Below are 13,559 nucleotides of genomic sequence, written 5' to 3'. Positions count from 1 at the left end.
GGGAGGTAGGTTAAAAGTCGTTTGAGTGCACAATCATTTTAGCAATGAAATTTTTAGCTCACCTGTCACAAAGTGACATGATGAGCTTATGTGACCGTGTGATGGCCGGCGTCCATTGTGCGTGCGTGCGTGTGTCCGTCAACAATTTGTTTGTGTAGACAGTAGAGGTCACAGTTTTCATCCGTTTTTATGAAATTTGGTCAGAATGTTTATCTTGATGAAATCTGGGTTGGGATTGTATTTGGGTCATCTGGGGTCAAAAACTAGGTCACTAGGTCAAAAAAACTAGGTCACTAGGTCAAATAATAGAAAAACCTTTTGTAGACAATAAAGGTCACAGTTCTCATCCAATCTTTATGAAATTGAGTCAGAATGTTTATCTTGATGAAATCTGGGTTGGGATTGTATTTGGGTCGTCTGGGGTAAAAAACTAGGTCACTAGGTCAGATAATAGAAAAACCTTGTGTAGACAACAGAGGTCACAGTTTTCATCCAATCTTTATGAAATTTGGTCAGAATGTTTATCTTGATGAAATCTGGGTTGGGATTTTATTTGGGTCATCTGGGGTCAAAAACTAGGTCACTAGGTCAAATAATAGAAAAACCTTGTAGGTCAAATAATAGAAAAACCTTGTGTAGACAATAGAGGTCACAGTTTTCATCCAATCTTTATGAAATTTGGTCAGAATTTTTATCTTGATGAAATCTGGGTTAGGATTGTATTTGGGTCATCTGGGGTCAAAAACTAGGTCACTAAGTCAAATAATAAAAAAACCTTGTGTAGACAATAGAGGTCACAATTTTCATCCAATCTTTATGAAATTTTGTCAGATGTTTGTCTTGTTAAAATCTGGGTTGGTATCGAATTTGGGTCATCTAGGGTAAAAAACTAGGTCACTAGGTCAAAGTTAACAGAACAACTTGTGTAAACAGTAGGGGTCACAGTTTTCATCCAAACTTAATAAAATTTGGCCAGAATGTTAATCTTGATGAAATCTGGGTTGGGATTGTATTTGGGTCATCTTGGGTCAAAAACTAGGTCACTAGGTCAAATCATAGAAAAACCTTGTGTAGACAATAGAGGTCATAGCTTTCATCTGATCTTAATAAAATATGGTGAGAATGATTATCTTGATAATATCTGATTTTGGATCGTATATGGGTCATCTGGGGTCAAAAATTAGGTCACCTAGCCAATTCTAGTAAAACCTTGTGTAGATGAAAGAGGTCACAGTTTTCATCACGTCTTAATGAAATTTTGTCAGAATGTATTAATTGATGAAATCTGGCTTGGGATTGTATATGGGTCCGATAGAATTTAAGTTGATGTAGCAAGGTAAGTCAGGTGAGCGATTCGAGTCATCATGGCCCTTTTGTTTATAACTTCCTCTGCATTGAGGAAATTTGTGCTCGGTACCGATATAATCAAATTATATATTGATTACGCATTTTCTAGGTGACTGGTGGGGTTTTTTTTTGCAGTCAAATGATAAGCCCGAAATTTATCACATATGCTCAACACATACTTTTTTTCTTCGGACTGTTGTTTTCTGATGCAGTATTTTCTTAGATTTTAACTTATTTTAGACGTTCAGTAAAATTTTTTATAGAATGATGAACATGCATGTGATTATAGGGATGGTGTGGCTAATATGATATTTAGCATTGTAACTATTAAATTGTAATATTGTAATTAACAGACCCCTGTTTTCTGGAAAATCATTACTCGTTTCAGCATGAATGCAGTTGATATAAGATAAATAATAAAAAATGCATTTCTTTTTTCTATTTCTAAATGAAAATCAGACTCACATATTGAACTTGATAATTGTTACAACACAAATTCTTGAAATCCTTGGGTTTATTGTTTGTTTGTTGTGTCATTCTCATCAGAATCTGCATTCTAGTTTCAATTTCATGCATCCATAGGCACTGGAAATACTTCCTCATAGTGTGTGTGTCATCATGTCACTATGGTTACATTGGAAAACGAGAGTTGTTATCATCTATGCTTTCTACTGTATAACTATTAATTGAGATGTCAGTTAATTGCGGAATGTCAATACATCATTAATAGCTTTATAGCTTAGAGGCCAGTGAATTTGTAATACATGTTTTTCTGTCTACAGACAATAACAACATTATTTTAAAAGCTATTTTTGTGTGGGTTTATATAAGTTAGGAATGAATATTACATCTTTTGGTAAAATGCAAATTGTTATCAAGGGTGATGAAAATTAAATATTGTACTCGACTATTAGAAGACCTATTTTGTACCATAAACATATTCTCCTGTACTTTCTTGAATGCTTACGTTTCTGAAACTGTTTCAAAGATGATACGATGCTTTCCCTATTTTTCAAAGAATCCCAATAATGCCACAAACTTAAAGCATCAAGCACATATCCTAAAAAGCTGGACAATTTATTACAGAATTTGAGAATTTTTGTCACAGTGCCATTTCCTATTATTCCCCCTAAAAACAATCTGGCTTAATGCGTCTTGGTGTAATATTTTATTTATTTTACCATGGCAACCACCTCAGAATATTGTCATTTGTTTCGGCTCCATGCCTTTGTTCACAGAACCCAAGCATGATTCCTCTGTCAAAAAAGTAAGGAAAGAAATTGTCCCATTCCATCAAAATTAGTTTCCATGGGAACGAGTTTATTATATTTGTACCATCAATTTGCTTTTGGCATTATTCATGGATTGCTTCTGGGGAGTGGGAGCAAAAAGCTTCCTGATTATTGTTCAGAACAGCTTGGTTTACATGACAACAAGGGAATGCGGTAATTACTCTTTCTGTTTTTTTTTGTCTGTATACTTGACCAATGGGACCAATGGTAATAGTTGCCATACTGTGTTGTTGTTCTTTAGGTTATTAGGATAGCCCGTGAAAATATTTAGAGTGGTGTTTAGCCTGTTCAGTATAGCCATATTAAATATTAAGAACTCTAAGTACGGATGCATACTTTGGTTCTTGGTGTCTTTATGCAGTCAATATTTGTTTTCCGGTCCCTTATTTGCTGTACTGCATTTAAGTTATGACAAAGTTATACAAACCAAGATGTGGAATTTAAAGTAAATTCTTACATCCTTGCAACTTTGGGAATAAATATGTGCAGGCCATAAACATTTTACAATGTCTTGTATGTTAACATGGGCCATAGAATGTTTCACTGAAAAGCAAATTGAAGTATCATGTCACATTAAGAACAAAAAATGTGTCAAAACTTTGAAGAATCAAACTGACTTATATCTTTAGCATACAAAACAACACAGAATGGAACTGTACATTTTTCTTTTTTACTCTTTCCCACTCAAAAGCAATGTGAAAATGGCTATGTGCAAACAGCATAAAACCAGAACAGCCTGTGAGTAATTTCAGTCTGTTCAGGTTTTATGCTGTTTACTGCTCATCAGTATCTAAGGTTTGCAGATGAAGCCTTAACAACTTGAATCCAGTAATTAAATTTAATTTAATATATTTTTTGAGGGACTAAAGTGCGTATCTAAGTGGTAAAGGGTTAAATATAAGGATTTAACCAAACAACATTGGCATGCATCTCACTATTATTGTGTGTATTTGTATAATGCAATTGATTTAATCCAGTTATCAGATTCCAAGAACATGACCCCTCATCAGTTGTATAGTTTCCCAATCGGAAAATATGATTTTATTGCAAATCAAATAAAGTTTTATGTGGCTAATTTCTGGACATGACTTCCTCGGCCACTGGTCAGTTAATTGGTATCTGTTTTTGTCCACCGTGGTAAAGATATCCAATTTTGGGCATATAATCAACTTCCAGGGTGTATGGTTTCATGGCCTGTTAAATTTGGCAGCAACAGAATATTCATTGATTGGTAAATGCATCAAGGGTCATAAGCAATGTGCCGAAAGTGTCATAGGCAATGTGAAAAGGGTCATTGGCAATTTGAAAAAATGTGATTGGCAATATGTAAAGGGTCATTGGCAATGTGGGAAAGTGTCATAGGCAATATGTAAAGGGTCATTGGTAAATTGAGAAAATGTGATTGGCAATATGTAAAGGGTCATTGGCAATGTGGGAAAGTGTCATAGGCAATATGTAAAGAGTCATTGGCAATTTGGAGAAATTTGATTGGCAATATGTAAAGCGTCATCGGCTATGTGGTAAATGTGATTGGCAATATGTAAAAAGTCATTTGCATTGTGGGAAAATGTCATAAAAAATATGTAAAGAGTCATGAACAATGTGGAAAATTGTTATTGGCAATATTTAAAGAGTCATTGGCAATGTGGGAAAATGTCATTGGCAATGTGTAAATAGTAATTGACAATTTTGGAAATTGGTATTGGCACTATGTTCAAAAGTATTGGCAAGTTGGGAAAGTGTCATTGGCAATATGTTAAGTGTCATTGGTAATCTTGAAAAAAATTGACATTATGTACAGTGTAATTTGCAATGTGTGAAAGTGTCATTGACAATATATAAAGGGTCATTCACATTATCATGTAAAGGGTTATTGACAATGTGGAAAACAATTGGCAATATATGAAGTGTAATTGCAAGTGTAAAAATAATTGGCAATATGGGAAAATCATTTTTAATATGTAAGGGTTGTTTTAAAATGTGGAAAAAGCATTTGCATTATGTTAAGGGTTACAGAAATGCTAAAGAGCAAAACTGAACATTGATTATAAATCGTATTGTACCAAAATTGTTTATTGATGGTATTAACAAATTGTTCTAAAACAGGTCATGAAGTAGATTAAACAAATGTACCAAAACTGGTTATCAAGTGTAATAATCCAATAGTACAAAAACTACTTTTATCATTTTATTATGCCATAGTTGTGCTGTTGGCAAGTATTCATACCCACTCCTGAGTAAAAAGGATCTTACAACATTTGCATTAAGTTTTTCTGCAGTCGTGCCTTTAATGGCACACTTGAAGTAATATGTAATCAATGACATTTGCAAAGCTTGATTACATCATCACGGCAATTGCTTTTGCCAGGGCTAATGCTGAATGTAAGCAAAAGTCATTTGTAAACAAAGCAACAGATGTGTGTTTCTTGTTCCAAGATTTTAGTGATATAATAGTCCTGCTGTGGCAGTGCTGAGATTTATTGTTTAGCAAAGTGTCTCTCATTATGGTCAATATGTCCTCGAATATCTGGCCTCCATGGTTTGAACAAGGCATTTCTTTTGACATCTGTCAGTGTGCATTGATTGGAAGTTTTGTCATGGCTTGGTGCAGGCATTCATTTGTTGTCATGGTTGCAATATTGTTTGAGAGACTAGAATCTACTGCTTATAATTTCCTTGTTGGAAAGCTATTGTTGACCTTTGAAATATTTGCATTACTTGTTATCTTTAATTGTATAAGTTTTTATTGGTAAATTTTAAGATTCACATAAACTTGAAATTTGTATGTGGAATTATTTATTAGATGCAGCATTACAGGAATATGAAATATCATTAAATGGAGTATTTAGAACAGTACCATTTTAAGGTTGATGTTATACTTGAACTTATGGCCCAAATTATTGGTCTTAAGAGCTGATGCTTTAACTTAATATTGGTAATCTTTTAAACAAAAAAGTAATAACTTTCCTTTTCCCAAATTTATCTTTAATACTTTAGAGCATCACTTTATCCAGCCAGTAAAATGGTATTTCTTCTGTACCAGTGTAAATGAAGGAACAAAGCTTTGTTCAGAAAGTTGATATTGCCATATCTTTAATATCTTAATTGTGGAAAATTGGAAACATAAATTCAGAACTTGATTGTAAACAAACCCACCCTGTGATTGCCTGCTCAAATCACAGAGGTGACAGGTCCTCCTTTGATAACGCCATGTTATGTCAATGTAAAGAATTTCACCATTTAATCTTAATTTAAACCACTGGACAGTTACATAGGTACCAGCATTGTTGAGGTGCAAGGGGTTGACATGGAATCCGATAATGGGGCAGATGCCTTGGCTTAACATGAGTGCTTTAAAGCCATGGGGCTGACAGGTTGACAGGAACAGATAGCCAGGAAGGTGGTGTCTGGATGTGGTGTGTGCGTGGAGGGGCAATGCTTCTTGATTCTGGATTGGGGCTGGCTAGTGTTACAGTGTAACAAGGTATAAAAATTGCCAATAATCTATTAATATCATGCAGCAGGTTGTCCATCTTGGGTTAGGAATGTTTACAAGATTGGGTTGTCAGACGAAATTGAAGTGAAGATTGTTGTAAATGTTTATACAAACTGATCTGGGTTGAAACCCAGGTCCTGTGATGGAAATTGATTTTAATAACAGTGTTTAGATCAGTGTGTGTCCAATATGTCAGTATTTATTGAAACTCCTGCAGTAAAATGACTGTAAAGTAATCCATAGAAATAGGAAAAAGAGTGTGTTTATTTATGTGATTTAAAAAGTCCAGTTACGATTTTTGAACATAATGTTTTATTCTGTTACATGTCTGTTGTGTTTTTATAAATTTCTGATGACCTTTTGTCAGTCCTGCATAGTCATCATGTACCTTTTGAATCCCCTAGAGTCATACAGTCATCAAAATATCTTGATGTTCAAAAATTACAATTTTGTCGCAATATCATAGTGGATATGGTGTCCACTTAGCTGCCGGGAGTTCACAAGTTTGATCCCCACTGTGCGAGCATTCTTAACCCTTTGAACGCTGGTACCGGATTTTGAAGGCCTTTGCAAACAGTTTGGATCCAGATGAGACGCCACAGAACGTGGCGTCTCATCAGGATCCTAACTGTTTGCTATTCTGATAGTTTTTTTTGAAAAAAATCGAAGAAAATGCTAATTTTATAAATTTAGCAGACAACATTTTAGCAGTCGACAAATTTCCCAGCATGCAAAGGGTTAAGACCTCCCAGCAAGACAGGTGAAGCTCTCAATAAGCCTTTGCCTTTCAAAAAAATTGAGATGATATAATAGGTGTAAAGTAATTGAGATGATATAATAGGTGTAAAGTAATTGAGATGATATAATAGGTGTAAAGTAATTGAGATGATATAATAGGTGTAAAGTAATTGAGATGATATAATAGATGTAAAGTAATTGAGATGATATAATAGGTGTAAAGTAATTGAGATGATATAATAGATGTAAAGTAATTGAGATGATATAATAGGTGTAAAGTAATTGAGATGATATAATAGATGTAAGGTAATTGAGATGATATAATAGATGTTAAGTAATTGAGATGATATTATAGGTGTAAAGTAACAAAAATAAATTAAAAAGTTGGTCCAATTTTCAGAATCAGAAAAACACAAACATTTCTTGTCTTAATTATAGTGTATTTCAAGAAAAAGATGGTTTATTTTATTGTTCTTAGAAAGTATCTTTATTTTTCAACAAAATGTTGTTTGAAGGCCATGAGTAAGATATCAATACAAACATGCATAAAGTTTGTGTACCATTCTGCCTGAGAGCTTTTTCCTCATTATATGGAAAAGAACCCAGATAAATTGGTTTTCTCTTCAGGATTTACTGGACTTCAGATCCCAATGACAAAACTAGTAGAAGATAATGTTATCTCCAAATGCTTTCAGGTTGATATAGTGTATTAGAAGTGGTATGGATTTTCTATGGTCACATTCACATTCACAGTGTAGTGTTCAGTAATGGATAGGCTGTGAATCAGTGAATTGTAGAGATAATTGGGGAAACGTAGAGAGAGATAGTACCACAGTGGTATGTTTGTCCCTTACAGTTCATGTGCACATTGCCATCTTGGATGTCCTTCTTGCGAGGACCTCTGTCTGCGTTACCAAGGTCAAGGTCACGCTTGGGTCATCTGCCTCCCAGGCCAGGGTTCTCTCTCAGCCTGAGGTGAATCTGTTCTCTGGATTCTTGAAGGAGGTGAAAATCATGTAAGTAAACTTTGCTTCTTTGAGCTAAAAAGATGTAGGAAAATATTGTTTTGTAAGAGCAGTATTTTGCAAAAGTTATTGTGATTCACAGCTCATAGATACAAATTGTGAATGGTTGAATAGTACATTTAATAGGTGCATGTTTCGTTAACTTTGATCAGTGTTTTGCAAAATATTTGTTTTTAATTCACAATAAATAAATGCAAATTGTTAATTCTTTCATAATGCACTTAAAGTGCATATTTTTTCGTTACCTTTGATCAAGGAATGCAATTTTGTGTTTTTGTGAAAAAAATTCTAACATGCAAAATGTTTAATCATTTTATAGTTCTTGAAGTTTGATACAGTGTCTGAATGTAACTACATTGCCATGGTAACATTTTTGCCAGTTACAAAAAAGTGTGTTTTTCATTCAGATTAAAAAAAAAATCTATGTTTTCACTATGGGAAGATTCTTATTCTCTGTGTGGAAACTTTAAAAGTGTTGAAAAAATTGAACTTGACAATAAATTTATTCTAGAAGAAGTTGGTTTCTACTGCATCTTTGGAAATAACACAGTTTACTTTTCTCCTTGCTGATCTCTAACCATTCTACATATAGAAATAATGGAAAGTAAATAGCAAAGTCTGACTGGAACATCATGCCATCAGCTTTTGGAAGTATAACGTCATAGCTTCTGCACATCAAATGTTAACCCATTTATGTCTAGCCTCTAAAAAAAAGGCCTTGGCAAACAGCATAGACCCAGATGAGACGCCGCATGATGCGGCGTCTCATCAGGATCTGCGCTGTTTGCTTAAAGGAATTTATGTAAGAAATATTCTAAATATAGAAATAAATATACTAGACATCCCTAATTTAGGAAATAAATTGATCCAATTTAAAAGGATGGGAGAGTACACTAGGCATACATGGGTTAAGAGCTGTCAACACAGAAAACAAAGGTGGCCCTCTGATTACGAATGTGACAAATATTTGCAACGGCTCTATTTGCACAGACTACCCCAGGTATGTAGATGAGGGCTCGTAATCGCCATATTTTACACACAAGTTTGTTGTTCCATCCTAGCAACGTCACCTTGAAGTAAAAATGCTTTCAAACTGGTAAATCAGTCGCAAACTTTTGCACAGGGTGTCACTCATAGGTTCATGTCAGTCAAGGCTATGTGATGGATTGGGCTTTGTCATAAGATTGTATAAAAATGTATGGCCGACTTTGTTCATGTTTAGGCTTGAAATTTTTACAGTTTTAAAGACTAGATTTGTCAGTTTCACTGCATTTGTTATCACAACAATTATACAAAAAAATATAAACATATAAAAAAATGCAAAATTGATTTAAATTTCTATCTTAGACATGGCTTGTTCATTCCATAGTATTGTTGAAATCAAAATGCCTTATTGTTTGAATCATTCTTATTTTATTCTATCTGTACGTATAAAAAAAATTACAGTTCATAATTTAAGCCATATTACATTCATATGTTCTTAATACTCCAGAACATTTAATATTTAAAGTTATATTTTGACACTTCATGATTTGCTGTAATCTATGATAGATGGAGTTGCTCAGAAATCCTAAATTGGTGATTATAATGTTGGTAATAATTAACAAATTGAAAAAGTTATAATTACAGGTCATGTTTTTAACATCATAAGAGTTTTCAACAACAAAATTGTACAAAAATATTATTTCTTTAGTAAAATCAGTTGGATTCAATTTCTCTGCTATTAAACACTCGTAAATTTCTGCTTTATTGGCTAAGGTATAGATTGATATAAGAATGGTGCATTTTGTTGTTTCCACTTTGATGGCAATTTAGCAATTAAGTGTAATTCAGCCTAGTTCTGTCACAAATGGGCATAATGCAAGTGCATTTGTAGTCCCTTATAGAAAGTTCAATTTAATTAAAGAACTTTTTTTATTAGATTCAAGTTTTAAAGGCTTCATTTCCAAACCTTTGTTACTGATGAGCAGCAAACAGCATAAAACCTGAAAAGACTGCGAGTTACTGCAGGCTGTTCTGGTTTTATGCTGTTTGCACATAGCCATTTTCACTTTGCTTCTGAGTGGGAAAGGGTTAAGTTCCACTGAAATTTAATCGCTTCCACTATAACAGTTAGCATGGGATCCGTAGTTGTGTTTTTAGTTGTCAGCAATTTGTTGTATTTTCATATGTGTAAAGCTAAAGCGAAAAACATATTTTATTCTAATAAAGCATTGATAACAATGGTTTTAAGCCTTTACCATGAAAATTTTCTGTAATTTGAATTTATGAGTATATCATTGTAACTGTTGCTTTTCTGAAGGAAATTGATTGGAAAACTGCTAACACTTTTCTCTCATCGACCATTTGTGTAAATTTAAGCTGTATTTGATCATCATCAGCATTGAATCAATGGAATATTGATATTCTCTTATTTGCGACTTAATTATAGGTAGGAGATTGCTGCATCCACAGTTTCAATAATTTGATCCGCCATTTATTTCCCTATTACAGTTTATGGATTTTTCCAAAGAACTTTGCAATTAATCAGTCCTTGAATGTCAGAATCAATGCTTAACTGACCATGTAGAAGCCAGCCATGTGGAAAAAAAAACATCAATTTATTTGATCATTATATGGTTGCATGTTACTGGATCACTAATCTTTCTTGCTGCCATTTTACAAGAGGTTTTGAAACGGAAAAGTGTTGGGCATTGAAATAAAATTGGTCGAAACATAGTACAGTATTGTTAAGACCAGACAATCATGCAGAATATGATTTTATTTTAGGTAAGCCATGAAACAAATTATTCCCAGGGAGTGAAGATTTATCTAGGGAATAATAAACAAACGATTGTTTTCACCTTTTCAAATGTTTTATCGATGCGTACATTATGGTTATGGCTTTCTTTATGCAATAATGTTGGTGTCTTAACATAGACACAGATTTTTTACCTTCTTAGTGTTTTGTAACCACACCAAGTCAGACTAATTACTGCATGACTACCTTTTTAAAGAATACCTTGAATGATATAATCAAGTTTTAGTTCAAAATCCTATTGATTAATTGGCAAGAGAAAATGATTTGTAGCTATTATTGTACTAGACAGTAAACATTGCTTTTTTCCCTGAGTTTTAGAGGGCGACCAGAAGTCCAAGAGTGTAGACATTCTTATTGAATAATTAATAGTGGAACTTAAAGCAGCACCCTGAGATAATGATTGCGGTTTCAAGTTAGATGCAGCTGTGGGGGGAAACAACCATAAATGCTAGTAGTAGGGTATGGAATCTTAGCTTGAAGCATCACTGCTGTAAATCAACTGTTATAAGTGAATAGTTACTTGTGCTATCTTTGGTTACTTGTGGTTTCTTTGGATGGGCGTGGCCTATGTGGGCGGGTTGAATTCAAGAGTTAGTACATTCTGTTTCATTAATACTTGAAAGACACTCTTCAAATTTTACATTAGATTATTCACTGAAACAGTATTTAATTAAGCAAAGAACCCCTATTGGTTTGCCCAAGGTCACTATCCCCCAATATAGGCGGAGGGATATTGTTTTGGCGTTGTCGGTCTGTCTTTCTGTCCGGAGCCATATCTTGGAAGTGCTTTGGCGGATTTCATTGAAACTTGGTATGAGAGGATGATGCACGCCAAATGGCGTTGTACACCATCTTGTAATAACATAATGATGGTCCTTTGTATCTTGAGAAAATGCTTTTTTGAGTGTCAAATATAACACTTTTGAGTCCAGAAGCATATTGGCGCCATGTGCTATTATGTTCAATTATAATAACATGCTTTAGTGGTCAACTCAAACAATTCACCCATTATCCATGGATCCAAGTCAGTTTGTTACCAATTAGCTACAAACTAGTCAGACAAAGTTCTACCTTTTAATGTACAGCACTCCAATTTGCATGCCCTGTTGCTTATATGAAGTTGAATTTCTGTTATCCTTTGTTAAAAGTTGCTGAAGCTGGACTTATTTTGTCCACTTATGATTTCTTTAATGTAATTGTTTGGAGGTGGGTGGGTAGGTGTTGCTGCTATAAAAAGATATCAATGTTTCAAGCCCATACTTGCGGACAAGAGGTAAATAATCCAATAATTAACTGGACATGCTGTGCCTCAAGGTTTCAGTCATTAGCTTTCAATCAAAGTAATTAATTGCACACCAAGAGATTCCAATTTGTATGAAATTCAATATTAGGTATAATAGCCATAGGCAACTAATAATTACATTCATTTGCATAATGCAGACAACCAGCTCGATTGATATTGGCTGCTGACTAATGGGATATTACCTTCACACTTCTATAATCTCACATAATTGATACACTTAACTACCACTTAATTACTAAATTTCCAATAAAGCGATAGTTGCAATTGAAATGTTGGGACAGCAGTTGTTCAATGCTTGAATCAATGATTATAACACATAATTATAATATGATGATAATGCATTTGTGTGTTTGCAATCGTTCACTGAGTTCCAATGATTGTGTCGGACACTCAGGTCAGCATTATGCGGCAAGTTAAGGTGTTCAAAGGTGAATTTGAGCTTTAGTGATGTCAAAAGCTAGTGTTGGTCTACACAATTGTGAACTTGATGTGGTTTAAGTCTTGAAATATCTTTGTATTAAATGCTTTGATTCGGTTTTGTCATAAAATATGCTGTAGGAAAGCGGTGAGAAAAACATCAGTTGTGTGAACATTGTATGCATTTCATGAAACAAAATTAGTATAAAAGAAATATAACTAAATTAGTTGCTTTCTGAGAAAACTGGGCATAATCCATGTGCGTATAGTGTCGTCCCACATTAGCCTGTGCAGTGCACACAGGCTAATCAGGGACGACACTTTCAGCCATAATTGGATTTTTGCTAAGAAGAGACTTCATTTAAACGAAATGATTAGCCTGTGTGGACTGCACAGCTAGGCTAATCTGGGATGACACTTTATGCACATGTATTATGCCCAGTTTTCTCAGAACAAGGCTCAAATCATGACAAAAGGCTGTGACTAATGTCTTGACTATTTTGTATAGTCTAAAAAACTCATCTTCCCCATTTGATTGTTGCTATCATGTTGCTCTGTGAGTGACTTGTTTTATGCAAATTACGCCTCTAGGGAGGAGAAATAATGCACTTCCTTCGTAAAAGAGCAACAGAAGATGAAGGTCTCTGTCGATTGTTGCACTTTGTCTCTTTAGAAAGTGTCCTGCATAGCAACAATTGTTATGTAGTGTGGTATGCCTCATTATTTTGGCTACATACTAATGGCTTGAAGGAAATGTAAGCAGTGACACAGCCGCCATCTGAGTTTCTTTTTTCACTGGTAATAGATATCGGAAGGGAAGCGAAGGTGGCATATTAAAATTGTCCTTTGTTTGATTTTTAGAAGCTAATTATCCCAGAAACATTTGAATTTTGTGTTTATCAAACCATAATTGCTGCCATAATGCTATAAGTTTAATATTTCTTAACATGGCATCCGCATGTAGAGTTTACAAGGTTGATGAATCAGCATTTTATATGATACCAATTATCATTATATCATTGTCAAGAGAACAGCAGCTCCGAAAACTAATGACTGACTGTTATTATTGATCTCGAGAGGATAGAATAGCAAAAAATCTGCCCCTAGTGAAAATCTAGGACGTTTTGACATCAATTGAGCC

At 34.2% G+C, this 13,559-nt stretch overlaps 1 protein-coding gene across 1 annotated transcript in view; it reads left to right on the top strand.

Moving 5' to 3' along the window:
* The window catches only part of LOC127854677 (polycystic kidney disease 1-related protein-like), a 177,235-nt gene that overhangs the window by 50,008 nt on the left and 113,668 nt on the right, over positions 1 to 13,559 (top strand). The window contains exon 21 of the mRNA XM_052389738.1: positions 7,730 to 7,889. Within this exon, the coding sequence (XP_052245698.1) occupies positions 7,730 to 7,889 (160 nt within the window). The remainder of the gene's footprint in view (positions 1 to 7,729; positions 7,890 to 13,559) is intronic.

Source organism: Dreissena polymorpha, chromosome 13 (assembly GCF_020536995.1).
Source record: "Dreissena polymorpha isolate Duluth1 chromosome 13, UMN_Dpol_1.0, whole genome shotgun sequence".
NCBI classification, from domain to species: domain Eukaryota; kingdom Metazoa; phylum Mollusca; class Bivalvia; order Myida; family Dreissenidae; genus Dreissena; species Dreissena polymorpha.
This window is presented reverse-complemented; position numbering and strand designations above follow the sequence as displayed.